Raw genomic sequence first — 15,944 nt, forward strand, 5'->3', positions numbered from 1 at the left:
CACCAAGGAGAAGGATATTGAATTGAGTAAGGTAAGGGAAACAAGTAGGGAAGTTATAGAAACTATAATGATTAATGAAGAGGAAGTACTGCTGCTTTTAAAGGATATAAAAGTGGATAAATCTCCAGATTCTGATAGGATATTCCCTAGGACCTTGAGGGAAGTTAGTGTAGAAATAGCAGGGACTCTGACAGAAATATTTCAAATGTCATTAGAAACGGGATGTTGCCGGAGGATTGGCATATTGCTCACGTGGTTCCATTGTTTAAAAAGGTTTCTAAGAGTAAACCTAGCAATTATTGGCCTGTAAGTTTGACATCAGTGGTGGGTAAATTAATGGAAAGTATTCTTATAGATGGTATATATAATTATTTGGATAGACAGGGTCTGATTAGGAACAGTCGACATGGATTTGTTCGTGGAAGGTCATGTTTGACAAATCTTACTGAATTTTTTGAAGAGGTTACTAGGAAAGTTGACGAGGGTAAAGCAGTGGATGTTGTCTATATGGACTTCAGTAAGGCCTTTGACAAAGTTCCACATGGAAGGTTAGTTAGGATGGTTCAATCATTAGGTATTAATATTGAAGTATTAAAATGGATTCAACAGTGGCTGGATGGGAGATGTCAGAGTAGTGGTGGATAACTGTTTGTCAGGTTGGAGGCCGGTGACTAGTGGTGTGCCTCAGGGATCTGTACTGGGTCCAATGTTGTTTGTCATATACATTAATGATCTGGATGGTGGGGTGGTAAATTGGATTAGTAAGTATTCAGATGATACTAAGATAGGTGGCATTGTGGATAATGAAGTAGGTTTTCAAAGCTTGCAGAGAGATTTAGGTCAGTTAGAAGAGTGGGCTGAAAGATGGCAGATGGAGTTTAATGCTGATAAGTGGTATGTGCTACATTTTGGTAGGACTAATCAAAATAGGACAAACATGGAAAATGGTAGGACTTTGAGGAATGCAGTAGAACAGAGTGATCTAGGAATAATGGTGCATAGTTCCCTGAAGGTGGAATCTCATGTGGATAGGGTGGTGAAGAAATCTTTTGGTATGCTGGCCTTTATAAATCAGAGCATTGAGTATAGGAGTTGGGATGTAATGTTAAAATTGTACAAGGCATTGGTAAGGCCAAATGTGGAGTATTGTATACAGTTCTGGTCACCGAATTATCGGAAAGATGTCAACAATTTAGAGAGAGTACAGAGGAGATTTACTAGAATGTTACCTGGGTTTCAGCACCTAAGTTATAGAGAAAGGTTGAACAAGTTGGGTCTTTATTCTTTGGAGCATAGAAGGTTGAGGGGGGACTTGATAGAGGTATTTAAAATTATGAGGGGGATAGATAGAGTTGACGTCGATAGGCTTTTTCCAATGAGAGTAGGGGAGATTCAAACAAGAGGACATGAGCTGAGAGTTAAGGGGGAAAAGTTTAGGGGTAAAATGAGGGGGAACTTCTTTACTCAGAGAGTGGTAGCTGTGTGGAACGAGCTTCCAGTAGAAGTGGTAGAGGCAGGTTCAATATTGTCATTTTTTAAAAAAAAAAATTGGATAGGAATATGGACAGGAAAGGAATGGAGGGTATGGGCTGAGTGCAGGATGGTGGGACTAGGTGAGAATAAGCATTCGGCACGCACTAGTAGGGTCGAGATGGCCTGTTTCCATGCTGTAATTGTTATCTGGTTATATGGTTAGCCATCCAGGAGTCTCTTAAAAGACCCTAACTTTTCCTCCTCGACCACTACCGCTGGCAGCCCATTCCACACACTCACCACTCTCTGTGTAAAGAAAAACTTACCCCTGACATCTCCACTGTACCTACTTCCAAACACCTTAAAAACTATGCCCTCTCGTGATAGCCACTCCAGCCCTGGGTAAAAGCCTCTGACTATCCACATGATTAATGCCTCTCATTATCTTGTACACCCCTAACAAGTCACCTCTCATCCTCCGTCGCTCCAAGGAGTAAAGGCTGAGTTCACTTAACTCAACTAAGGAGCATTGCCTCTAGATAAAGGGTCAATCATTTATGATGGTGAAAATTTCTTTTGGCTAGGTGGTGAATGTTTTCGATTATCTAGTCCCAGGGGAATTGCAGAGAGAGGATGATTGCATATATTCATGGATGAAATAGTTTATAGATAAAAGGAAGCAAGGTTTGATAAGGCTTTCAGGGAAAAAGATAGTTAAGACCAGCATTAGATTAGCAAGGATTTTATGGAATGATGGAGCAGGTTGAGGGAGTGTTATGACTTGCTATTATTCCTTTCATTGTTGAGACCTTGCTAGAGCAATGAAACAACTATCCACACTCCAAACTTTCTGAGCTGAACTATTTGTCACAAGTGGACACAGCATATTCCTCTGTTTCTCCTTTTGCCATGGATGAGATTATCTAAGCATTCAATTCTCCAGCATTTCTTCCACTCTTAACCTTATCAGGAGGACCATTCACCAGAAGGATCACCGGTATCTCCCTCCCCCATTTGTGACATTTACCAGGAGCATTGCAGATGAAGGTGAAGGGCCCAAAGCATCATTGAAGAGCCCTACCACACACCCCACAATCTCTTTGACCCACTACAGGAGGTACAGGAGCATCAGGACTGGGGCTGCAAGACTTCTTCCCTCAGGCTGTGAGATGACTGAATACCCTGCCACCACGAGGTCTTGTCACCAGGACAGCAAGCTGTTTACTGTTTACCTGTGCTGTCCTTTACTACATGAATTTTGAGTATAATATTTTGGTGTATGTGCTGTGTGTGATTTATGCTCTGTGGGTGCACCATGGTCCAGAGGAACGTTGCTTGGTTTGGTTGTGTGTCTATGTGTATGTGTGTGAATACATATTCAAAATGAGATACCCCCTTTTCCTTGCTGCGTAAGTCTAGGGAAGGCAACATCTGGCCCTGCTATAGAGATTGAGGCACACTGGATCCCACCCCAAACCTCGGTTTGCTATTCTCTGTAATTTGCTATCCTGTATAAATTAATGCCAGGAAATAACAGACGGTTAACTGCATACTATTAAAAGAATTATATTTATGAATCTTAACTGAAGGATTAGTAAATAACAGCAAGAAATGGGCCCCTTTTAATTAAACAGTCAAATGTGCAGAAGTTGGAGCTCATCTTGAACTTCTCTGTCACTCATGCCGTGAAAACACAACATGAAAGCATACACCATCTTCCAAATGTCGCAACCCATCTCAAACAAACGGTCTCCCACCGGATTGTATGCTACGACTGGTTCTCCCCAGTGTCTTCTCTCTCCATCTCCCACCGAACAAAAGCCAAAGACCAACCTTATTGTCCTTCACCAAGAAAAACCTCCCACATTCCTCATCATCCCTTATGTTCAACAATAACCCAATAGGCTGAAAGCAGAACAAATAGCTCTTACAGAACTGCACAAAATGAAATACATACAGCATAACCAGAAAAAATATGAATCAGGACATTACAAGTATATACAGTTTAGTTGTACATAGAGACTCTCTCCCCCTTACCCAGCAATTAATGCTACCTCTCCCCTCACTCTGGCATGAAGTCTCCTCGTGCTGTTTTTTTTGAAAGTGAAGCCCTAAGTTCCACTGAAATATCTACAGTTCTTTCTGGAAACTGCCTGAGACTGAATCAAATTGATGGTCCCACGTTTTCTCCATCTCTATAATTGCCTGCTTCTACCTTTGCTCTTTCGCTGAGTTCCTCCAGCAATTTGTGTGTGTTGCTCATCATTTCCCCAACTGAACCAGGCAATGTATATCCTGCCATCACATCTGTAGATTGCATACCTTGGATGAGGTGTTGGCCTGTCAACCTGGCTCATTGACTAACACTGTCTTCTGCTTTGGAGTCCATTCAAAATTCTTATCATTGTTTTAAATCCTGTGACTTCCCCACTTTCAACCTGCAATGCCCTGCAGCCTGGCACACTTCTGGATCACTGCTCTGAAAATTCAAGTAAATGGCTTCCACTGTCCACCCGGCTTGTTACTTCCTTGAAGAATTCTAACAGATTTGTCAGGCAAGATTTCCCTTTACATACACCATGCTAACTTTGACTTCATTAGTCTCCAAGTACCCCAAAACCTCATCCTTAATGGATTCCAACATTTTCCTAACCGCTCAGGTCAAACATCCTCTTTTTTGTCTTCCTTCCTTTTTAAAGAGTGGAGTGATATTTGCTATTTTCCAGTCCTCCAGGACCATGCCAGAATCAAGTGATACTTGAAAGATCATAGCCAATGCATCTATTATCTCTTCAGCAACCTCTCTCAGGACTCTGGGGCATAGTCCATCTGGTCCAGGTGATTTATCCACCTTAAGACATCCTGAGTTTGTCTAGCACGTTTTTCTTTGTAATAGCAGTGCTCTCACTGCTGCTCCCTGACACTCACAGACCAATGGCACACTGCTAGTGTCTTCCACGGTAAAGACTGAAGCAAAGTACTTATTAAGTTCATCTGCCATTTCTTTGAATTGACTTTATTTCTTACATCCTTCACATACATGAGGAGTAAAAATCTTTACGTTATGTCTCCATCTAAATCTGCAATGTGACATTTATAGCAATTTCTAATAAATAGTATGTACAACAGAACAGTCAATATAGCATAAAATACAGTTATATCAGTGTGAATTAATCAGTCTAATGTCCTGGTGGAAGAAGCTGTGCCGGAGCCTGTTGGTCCTAGCTTTAATGCTGAGGTACTGTTCCCCAGATGGTTGTAGCTAGAACAGTTTGTGGTTGGAGTGACTTGGGTCCCCAATGATCCTTTGGGCCCTTTTTACGCACCTGTCTCTGGAAGTGTCCTGAATAGTGGGAAGTTCCCATCCACAGATGTGCTAGGCTGTCCGCACCACTCTGCAGAGTCCTGCGGTTGAGGGAAGTACAGTTCTCTTTCCAGTCAGTGATTCAGCCAGTCAAGAAGCTCTCAATTGTGTCCCTGTGGAAAGTCTCTAGGATTTGGGGACTCATGCTAGACTTGTTCAACCATCTGAGGTGAAAGAGGCTGTGTGCTTTTTATCACCACACAGCCGGTATGTACAGACCACGTGAGATCCTCGGTGATGTGTATGTCGAGGAACTTAAAGCTGTTCAACCTCTCAACCCCAGATCCATTGATGCTTATAGGGGTTAGCCTGTCTCCATTCCTCCTCTAGTCCACAACCAGCTCCTCTGTTTTTGCAACATTGAGGGAGAGATTGTTTTCTTGACACCACTGTGTCAGGGTGATGACTTCTTCTCTGTAGGCTACCTCGTTATTATTTGAGATAAGGCCAATCAATGTAGTATTGTCCGCAAACTTATCTCCATTACTACTAGGCCAGCATCATTTTCCAGTGGTCCAATATCAACTCTCACCTCCCTTTTATTCTTTATATAACTGAAAAAACTTTTAGTAGCCTGCTTTATTGGCTAGTTTGCCCTTATATTTAAACTTTGCCCTCATATTTAAACTTTTCCCTCAACTTTTTTAGTTGATTTTTTTTTTGGATTTTAAAAGCTTCCCAATCATCCCAACTTCCCACTCACTTTTGCTACCTTGTATGCCCTTTCCTATTCAGTCCTTAAATTCCCTTGTCAGCCATGGTTGCCTAGCCCTGCCATTTGAGAACTTCTGTGGGACATATCTATCTTGCACCTTGTGAACTATTCCGAGAAACTTCGACCACCTCTGTTCTGCCATCATCCACACCATTATCCCCCTCCAATCCAAGTGGGCCAGTATCCCCCAAAAATCCACCTAGGTAAGTTTCTCTTTCATGCTTCTGTAATTCCCTTTATGCCATTGTGATACTGATACATGTGACTTGTGCTTCTCCCTTTCAGATTGCAGTATGACTTCAATCATATTATGATATCTTCTTCCTAAAGGTTCCTTTACATTAAGTTGACTAACAAAATTGGAGTCGTTACTCAAAACCCAATCTAAGATCATCTTTCCCCTGGTAGGCTTGAGCACGAACTGCTCTAAAAAGCTATATCATAGGCATTCAACAAATGCCCTCTCTTGCAATCTGACACCAACCTGAGTTTCCCAATCATCTTACATATTGAAGTCCCCTACAATTTTGACATGCCCTTATTACATACCTTTTCCAGTTGCCTTTGCAATGTCAACCCCAGAGTTTGGCTACTCTTTGAAGGCCTATATGTGATTCCCATTATGCTTTCTTCAGCCATGCAGTTTCTTAACTCCACCCACAAAGATTCGACATTCTCTGACCTCATGTCACTTCTTTCTAAAGAGGTAATTCCAACCCTTACCAACAGAGTCACACCATCACTACCACCACTACCACATATACATATCCCACCTGCAATAGAGCGTTTGGGTCCAGGATAGGACTGTATAGTCATCAAGGATCTCACTGTTAAAGGAGTGGACGTTGTCATCGGATTTCGATGGACAACTGTCCTTTGATGTTAAGTTCCCAGCTGTGGCCTCCTTTCAGCCATGACTCAGTGATGCCCATACTGTCATTCCAGTTAATCTGTAATTGCGTCACGAGTTTGTCCATCTTAATCCGAATGCTACACACATTTAAATACAGCACCTTCAGTCCTGCATTCTTTGCCCTTAAGAATTTTGCACTTTGGGGTCTAGCTCTAATTCTCTTAAGCTTGTCTTCCTTTGAGACATTCCTTGAGACCCATCGATTTGTCCATACCTTTCTTTATTATTTTAAGAGAAACAAATCTTGTTTAGTAATATTCCTGTGAAGCAATTTGGACCAATTTCTATTTTAAAGGAAACTCTATAAATGGAAATACAAAGCAAAATAGGGCAACTGATGTAAGTTTGTACAACAATGCTTTAAGTGTTGGATGGATCAGGTAACATCTGTGGAGACAGAATTAACAACTCTGCTTTTCTTCTTTGACCTAAAAGTATATAGAGTTTTATTTTGCTTGCTCTTGCTCTCTCTCACATGTAAATATATGGGATATTATTTTTGCCTGTAATTGAACAAAAGAAAAATACAGTGACTGCTCAGGAGGTCAGTCACTGTTTAATTTCAGATTTGATAAGGTAATTCTATACTTGTGTATAACTTTTATAGTTGGAATGTTAATTCTGTAGGTACTGATGTTTAGAATTAACAAGAATGGTGTTTGATCATCAAACAGTTATTATTTGAGGCTCTGCTCTGTCGAAGGTGAAGCAAGCAGACAGGGTTGGGTGGCTTAGAGTAGCTCTTCCCTGTCCCCATGGCAGATATTTTACATTTCCCTGTGATTGACATAATTGGATTTTCCATTGATATTGCCTGTTCCCCTTGGACCGCTTTGAGATTCATAGACCTCACAAGCTGGTGTTGAGGAGTTACAGTGTTGAAGCAGGGATGCTTTGCTGACTGCCACTTCGAGCTCCCTGAGAAAATCATTTAGTATGAGCTATTGGGGGCAGCTTTGTAACATTATTGTATGTTTGGTGTTTGCATTAATTTAATTTTCAAAAGCAAAGTACCACTGCTTCAGTAATAACTTGCACTCATTTGAAATTATGCTTTTGAGAATCCTTCCCAGTGGATGTGATCTATAGGTAATGTACTGATGTAAACTTCCTCTGTGAAGCATTTTCCTATATAAACCATTCTCCTAATTGTATATAGTGGCACTTGTTGGTATTTGAAGGAGTAGTTATTGTTTTTCCATGCAAGACTGGTTTTACTGAATGACCCTTCAACCTTTGCACTCGCTCCCCCAAATCAGGAGCACTGCTGGTATCAAGTGTTTAACAATGCTTGTCTGAATCTTGCAGGTTGGCCTATATAAAACAATTCCCACCCGGTTGCTGTCTCGTGCATGGGGTCGGCTCAATCAGGTGGAGTTACCCAGCTGGATGCGGAAGCCAGTCTATAATTTGTACATATGGACATTTGGGGTCAATATGAAGGAAGCAGCAGTTGAAGATTTGCAGCACTATCGAAACCTCAGTGAATTCTTCCGCAGAAAGCTAAAACCACAGGCACGTCCTGTTTGTGACTCTCACTGTGTGGTAAGTTGTGTTCATTGGTGCTAAATGAAATTTAGAAGAATCTATCAAAAGAGAAATACAGGTTTCCCCTGTATTCCCCATAGGAAGGTAGAGCGTTCCTATGAAACAGTTTGTAAGCCGAAATGTTGTAAAGCGAAGAAGCAATTACCATTAATTTATATGGGAAACATTTTTGTATGTTCCCAGGCCCAAAAATAACCTACCAAATCATACCAAGTAACACATAAAACCTAAAATAACACAAACATATAGTAAAAGCAGGAATGATATGATAAAGACACAGCTATATAAAGTAGAAATATTGTATGTACGGTAACATAGAAACATAGAAAATAGGTGCAAGAGTAGGCCATTCGAGCCTGCACCGTCATTCAGTATGATCATGGCTGATCATCCAACTCAGAATCCTGTACCTGCTTTCTCTCCATACCCCCTGATCCCTTTAGCCACAAGAGCCATATGTAACTCCCTCTTAAATATAGCCAATGAACTGGCCTCAACTGTTTCCTGTGGCAGAAAATTCCACAGATTCACCACTCTATGTAGTTTCACTTATCAAAATCGGGAAGACGAACCAAAATCGATTTGGAGAAAAAAAAAGGCACGTATGCGTATGTGCACATACACGCCAATGCACGTGCACGCATGCACACACAACTGCCCGCACAAGGTTTCACGATCATGTTAGTCTTTTTTGGGGTAAACACACGTATAAAGCAGACGTCTTTTTTTCATAAAAGCGAAAATACTCTTTGGTTAGCAAAAACAGGTACTAACGTAGGTCTTTCCTGAAAAGGGGAGTTTGCCAGCCTCTCTCTCTGATACTCCTTCGGATTTCTTTGCCTCTGGTTCTTGAGCTGGTTATAGCTGGTTGATAATTCATGCTGGAGGGGGTGGGTGGCAAGAAAGTGAGAGTCCCTGTTCCCAATTGTTGTTTTGGGTGATGACTTCCCTCCCCTACTCCCCATAGTCGTGGCTACTGGAGGCAACCAGATGAGGGTGAGCTGCCAGAATGCAGCACAGAATATCCAGACTACATCCAGGTCTTGCAGCAGGCTTGAATGATTTCATGTTAATATCTGACACCTTAGTCACAATGTAAAGAGTATGGATTTGTGTTTCATGGAAATCTGGTTTTATTTTTGCCATTTTTTTCCCTGTCACACATATAGGGGGTATGCATTGTGTTATTAATCTCCTCACAACAGGAGCCAATCAAATTGTGCAATACCTCAGTTTCTCAACGATGGGTAGTATGTCTTATCACATCGATTTGTTAATTTCTGTATTAGTTGATTCACTGTAATATTCAGAGATAATACAATAATGGTCTTTCTGTTATCTATGAATATAATTTGTATAGTTTCATTCCTGACCTTAGCTATCCCAATGTGTTAAACAGCCTGTGAAGAATTTAAGACATTAAGACATAGGAACAGAATTAGGCCATTCAGCCCATCGAGACCGCTCCACCATCATGGCTAACCCAGGATCCCATTCAACTCCATTCACCTGCCTTCTCACAATATCCCTTGATACTCCGACCAATCAGGAATCTATCAACTTCTGCTTTGAATATACCCACGGACTCTGCCTCCACTGCAGTCTGTGGGTTCACCACTCTTTGGCTAAAAAAAAATGCCTTTACTTCTGTTCTAAAAGCAGTTTTAAGGCTGTGCCTTCTAGTTCTGAATACCTCCACCATAGGAAGCATCCTCTCCACATCCACCTTATCTGGTCCTTTCAACATTCGGTACGTTTCAGTGAGATCAAAAAGTATCAAAGGTACATTTAATGTCTGAGAAATATATACAGTATATATCCTGAAATGCTTTTTCTTCACAGCCATCCATGAAAAGGGGAGTGCCCCCAAAGAATGAATGACAGTTAAATGTTAGAATCCCAAAGACCCCCTTCCCTACCGCATGTAAATAGCAGCAAGCAACAAAACCCCCTCTCCCACCAGCAATAAAAAAAGCATCAGCACACATCACTGAGCACTGAAGAGTGAGCAAAGCAACAGCAAAGACACAGACTTGCAGTACCCCAAAGACTACTAGTTCACCCGGTATTCGACATACCATAGTGTTCCCCTCTCTCTCCCCCTCCCACCTCCTCTCCCTACCCCTCTCCCCCTCCCCCTTTCATCCCCCCCAGATAAGGAAGAAAGAGGTGTCTCTGTTTCACAGCGAGATGGGAGACATAACAAACAATTTGAAAGTCCGTTGTGTCTCTTTGTCTGAGCTCTGTGCCCAAAGGTCTCAGGACTTTGGGCACACGGCCATACATCTTCTGACTCCCACGACACACCAATCTCCTGCTGGGACACCGACCTTTGATCCGCCCGGCTCTGGAGCCACAAGATCTCGGCCCTCTGAAGGCAGGCTGAGGTATCAGGCTGCGTCCTTGGCAAGTTTGAATAACAGTCAGACTTGAAACCCTGAGAGCAGGTCCCATTCCTGCAAGAACCGAAATCAGCATGTAACTCCAGGGCAGGGTCTTCAGAAGAACCCTGAAAGGGAAAAACAGAGATAATAAGATAGAAATAGAGCTGTTTCCGAAGATGCAAGCAAAGGAGTGATCATGACTAAGCTTCACCCTCCGACCCACGTATTCTTCTAAATTCCAGTGAGTACAGGCCCAAAACTGCCAAATGCTCCTCATATGTTAATCCCTTCATTCCCGGAATCATCCTCTTGAACCTGCACTGGACTCTCCAATGGCAGCACATCCTTTTTGAGATGTGGGGCCCAAAATTATTGATGATACTCCAAGGGCAGTCTGGCTAGTATCTTATAAAGGCTCCTTAATATTCCCCTTGAAATAAATGCCATTGTTATATTTACCTTCTCTACCACATACTCAACTTATGAATTAGCCTTCTGGGGGTCTTGCATGAGATCCCTTTGCACCTCTGATATTTGAATTTTTTCCCATTTAGGTAATTTGCACTATTATTCTTTTTACCAAGATGCATTATCATACATTTCCCAACACTGTATTCCACCTACTTTTTTGCCCATTCCTCCAATTTGTCCAAATCCTGCTGCAGTCGCATTGCTTCCTCAGCACTACCTACCCCATCCACCTATCTTAGTATCACTGCAAATTTTGCCACAAATCTATCAATTCCACTAACCCTTGCAGTTTCTTTATAGCCACTCACAGAAGTTCAACATCCTTGGACCCTAATTTGCCTCTTTCTAAAGATGTAATTCCATTTCTTACCAACAGAGCCACACTATGGGCTATGTCTTCCTGCCTGTACTTTCGCTACAAAGTATATCCTTTGATGTTAAGCTCCCAACTATGGCTTTCTTTCAGCCATGACTCAGTGATGCCCACAACGTCATACTGTAATTGCGTCACGAGTTCGTCCACCTAATTCCGAATGCTACGTGTATTTAAATACAGCACCTTCAGTTCTGCATTCTTCGCCCTTATAAATTTTACCTCTGGTACAACTTACCTCTTTGTGCTGTCTGCATTTGTACCCAATCATTGGGTTGTCCTTCCTTACATTCATATTACACCCATCATCTACTTGTAAACCTGCTGGCTTATTCTCAACTCTATCAGACTGGTTCCCGTCCCACTGCCATATTAGCTTAAGCCACTCCCAACAGCTCTAGCAAACCTGCCCGCAACGATATTGGTCCCCCTCGGATTCAAGTGCAACCCATCCCTTTTGTACAGATCCCATCTGCCTCAGGAGTGGTCCCAACCGTAGAACAGCACAGCACAGTACAAGCCCTTCAGCCCTCCATGTTGTGCTGACCCATATAATCCTTAAAAACAGTACTAAACCCACACTGCCCCATAACCCTTCATTTTTCTTTCATCCATGTGCCTGTCCAAGAGGCTGTTAAATACCCCTAATGTTTTCGCCTCCACCACTATCCCTGGCAAGTCATTCCAGGCACTCACAACCCTCTGTGTTTTTAAAAAAAAAGTTACCCCTAATGTTTTCCCTAAACTTCCCTCCCTTAATTTTGTACATATGCCCTCTGGTGTTTGCACCAATAATCCAGAAATCTGAATCCCTGCCCCTTGCTCCAACTCTTAAGTCAAGCATTTATCCACCACCTCATTCTATTCCTATCTGGCAATATAGTCGTGTTATAAGGAAACACAAACATTAAAAAGTACAAGATGAAGCATAAAGAAAGGTGATAAAGAAGCTCTTTTCTTCATCAAAGGAGAAAGCAGAGGAATTGGTGGAAAATTAAAATTAAGATGAGACTAGCTTTATTTGTCACATACAGTGAAATCCATCATTTGCGTCAATGACCAACGCAGCCCGAGGGTATGCTGTGAGCAGTCCCCAAGTGTCACCATGCTTACTGCATTAATATAGCATGTCCACAACTTATTAACCCTAACCCAAATGTCTTTAGCGTGTAAGAGAAAATTTGTTGCATTGACATATCAATGCGGGTTTATTAGATGCAGCCAGAACATATTCCATATCTAGTCTTTTTCTTTAAAATCACTATCAATTCCTTAATGTGAGCACCTGCATATATTTTGTCCCATGCTGTGGGCAGTTTGACATTCGTTTCTTGATTTGTAATTGACCCAACAATGCCTCTCCTTATTGTTGTTTCCTAGATCAGTCCCTCTGATGGAAAAATCCTGCACTTTGGGAGGGTAAAGAATTGTGAGGTGGAGCAAGTGAAGGGTGTGACTTATTCACTGAAGACTTTCCTGGGCCCTCAGACCTGGTCAGATAACCTGGAGATTAGCAACAGTAAGTTCATTTCTCAATATTGGTTTGAATATATTTTCAGGCAGTTCACCATCTTGAATTGACTGTTATGAAGCCATCAGTTAGAAGGTGAGAGGAGGGTTTCTTTTTCCACAGGGTCAACAGAGGACTCTGTGAAGTGTACGTGTATGTTAGGCTGTGATGCAAAAAAAATTGGGATGAGCTTGGGATTGGTGTTAATAGGTGGTAGATGGTCAGTGTAATATTGGACCAAAAGACCTGTTTCTGTTTCTCTCTCTTTCTTATTCAGTGGGGCAGAGGTGAAAGAATTGGTCATCACCAATGGCAGGATGCAGGGTAATTGATTGGTCGTAGAACTTAGAATACAGTGGATTCTCAGATATATTGGCACCAGTACATTTTGACCTATTTAAACAGCTCCCCAAGTTAGCTAAAGTTTCATGGAAATGTTTAAAAAGATATATAAAAAAGACAAACTACCATTTAGCAAATAACAAATTATGTACATAAATGAAAAGCAGAACAAATTAGAATTTTACCAATACTACCTCAGTACTTTGAAAACCTCAGTACTTTGAAAACCTCAGTTCCTAATAATTATCAAGAGGAATTCATTCAGTCTATGCTGCCCTGTTCTTTTGATTGACTGCAAATGAGCAAAATCAGTGCAGTCACCTAGTGCAGATAATGAACTGCCTTCATATAAAGCTTTAGATGATTGCATCTTCCAAATCTTCATTTTTGTTGTAACATTTAAGACGATTGTCGACACCTTCAGATTCTTCATAATTCCTAATTTGTTGAAGTAGTGAAATAATCTATTTTTACTCCTGGCTGTTTCTGGTATCGGTAAGCCTGAATGCTTGAAACCAATCCAGCAAAACAACTCCAAGTTCTCTTACTGATTATTTTTCACTATCAGTGGCAAAAGCAACTGTCTTTTGATACCAAGCACACAAAGCTCATGCTATTTAAAAACTGATGGCTCTAAGCATGATGCAGTGACAAATAGTCACCCAGATGCACGTCTGACACTAATTAAGAAGCTGTTCTACAGCAGTCTCCTGTCCTAATTAAGTGGCATAATGTCCCAAATAAATGAAGGGAATCCGAGCAATTTTCTTGAGTAGTTTTGTTCTTTAAGAGTTGTCCCAAATAAGCGGCTACCGTGATTAACCAATAGCCCAATTGACCGGGTTTAACTGTAATTGGGGAAGGTTTTTCAGAATCTGAGTTGTTACGAGCCAGCAGTTGTACTGTGAGTATTTCTTTAAGAGTGCCTGAGTGAGGCGGGACTATGACGTCAGTCACAGGCTGACACTGCTGACTGGACAGAGAGAGAGAGAGAGAGACCGGGGAAGTTGGTAGTTTCAGCTTGTTTCAGCTGAGGCTTGGAACTCTCCTATGCCCACAAGGGTGGGTTGATCCATTGGCACGAAGTGCATAACGGATAAGTGACTGTCACTTGGTATTATCCATAGGAGTGGATTTTGGAATCAACTGTGGGACCACTTGTGTAACCCTTGCCTGGGTATGTTGTGTGGTAACCACTCAAAGATGATATTCCTGTGACAGGTCGCTTTTTGGTAATTTGTACATGGATTTGGCGCAACTTGACGGACAATATCTATGGCTACTATTACTTTATCTACCTGACGTGGAACCTGTGGAATACTTCGTACTTACCTTTTCTCTCCATTGCAACGTGGATTACAAATATCTCTCTCCCATCATTTATTATGTGGATGACTGAACTTTCCTACTTTCCATCTCAAGACTCTAAGCCTTATTCACCCAGGCTCGATAGTTTGGGAGCTATATTTACACACATATATACACATAACACTGTTAATGTTTGTTTATCTTGGTTAAGTTACTATATTATAAGTAGATACTAATAAAGGTAGTGGTTTTAATACAGGTCCACAATCCCTTATCCAAAATCCTTGGGGCTGGTTGCATTTCGGAATTTAGAATTTTTCAGATTTCAGAATCCCTCCTTATTGGTTACAGGACCCCCCATGGATACCAAAAAACATATGCTCAACTCCCTTATTTAACCTGTCTCAGTGCAGGTGGACTTTAGGACCCGGCGGATCTCCGGACATACGCCCATCCTCCCATATACTTTAAATCATCTCTAGATTACTTATAATACCTAATACAATGTAAATGGTATGTAAGTAGTTGTTATACTGTATTAGTTAGGGAATAATGACAAGAAACAAAATTTATTTCCAACAAAAACATCCAATAAAACATTAAAATATACAGCCTCAAACAAACCAAATCAAACACATGGTAAGTTGACTTACTGGAATATATGTAGAACGTCAGTGTCACTATAAAACTTAAGTAACTTGTCTTTCTGTTTCTTTAAATCATATACAGTGGTAGGTCTGACACCATATTCTTCAGTAAGATGCCGCACAGACACGCCACAATCGAGCTTCTGCAATAACTCCACTTTCTGCATTACTGATAATGATAGATGCTTCCTTCTCTTTTTCTAATTGTTACCCATAGGGGTATCTGCAACTCTTCTTGACATTTTCAGTGAAATTAAACACTGAGTCAACAGTGAACACAAGATATCAGCAAATGCACATGTAACCAGTATGATCGCTGAGCCACAACTGACGTCTAGCAGTCTCTGCTAATGTTGCCACGTCACACCTTAGTGATGTCAGTTGTTAGCGGGAAAAAACATCGGTTTTTGGAGCTTTTTGGATTTCAGTATTTCGGATAAGGGATTGTGGACCTATATTACACCCGGACTCAGTGTGAAATCTCTTGCTGCTGATTTGTTTCTAAAACATTGCAGTTTGTAACAGTTGTAAAGTGTCAAAATCAGAATCAGGTTTATTATCACCATCACTGGCATGTGTTGTGAAATTCAATAACTTGGCAGCAGCAGTTCAATGCAGTACATAATATAGAAGAAAAAAGTATAGAACATAGAAAACCTGCAGCATTCTACAGGCCCTTCAGTGCACAAAGTTATGCCGAACATGTCCCTACCTTAGAAGTTACTGGGTCTGTATCTTACTAAGCTCCATGTACATATCTAAAAGTCTTAAAAGGCCCAATCGTATCCGCCATAAGCAATGTCCCCTTGGATCCCATACCTCCTTACTTTCTCAATAAGCCTTGCATGGGGTGTCTTATCAAGAGCCTTGCTGAAATCCATATACACTACATCTAC

The 15,944-nt window shown here is 41.3% G+C and overlaps 1 protein-coding gene across 6 annotated transcripts in view; it reads left to right on the plus strand.

Annotated features, from left to right (window-relative positions):
• The window catches only part of pisd (phosphatidylserine decarboxylase), a 273,060-nt gene that overhangs the window by 239,101 nt on the left and 18,015 nt on the right, over positions 1 to 15,944 (plus strand). For all 6 annotated transcript variants that reach the window (XM_059983260.1, XM_059983261.1, XM_059983263.1 and 3 more), the window contains 2 exons: positions 7,774 to 8,010; positions 12,622 to 12,760. In XM_059983260.1, the coding sequence (XP_059839243.1) occupies positions 7,774 to 8,010; positions 12,622 to 12,760 (376 nt within the window). The remainder of the gene's footprint in view (positions 1 to 7,773; positions 8,011 to 12,621; positions 12,761 to 15,944) is intronic.

Source organism: Hypanus sabinus, chromosome 10, assembly GCF_030144855.1.
Source record: "Hypanus sabinus isolate sHypSab1 chromosome 10, sHypSab1.hap1, whole genome shotgun sequence".
Taxonomy (NCBI): domain Eukaryota; kingdom Metazoa; phylum Chordata; class Chondrichthyes; order Myliobatiformes; family Dasyatidae; genus Hypanus; species Hypanus sabinus.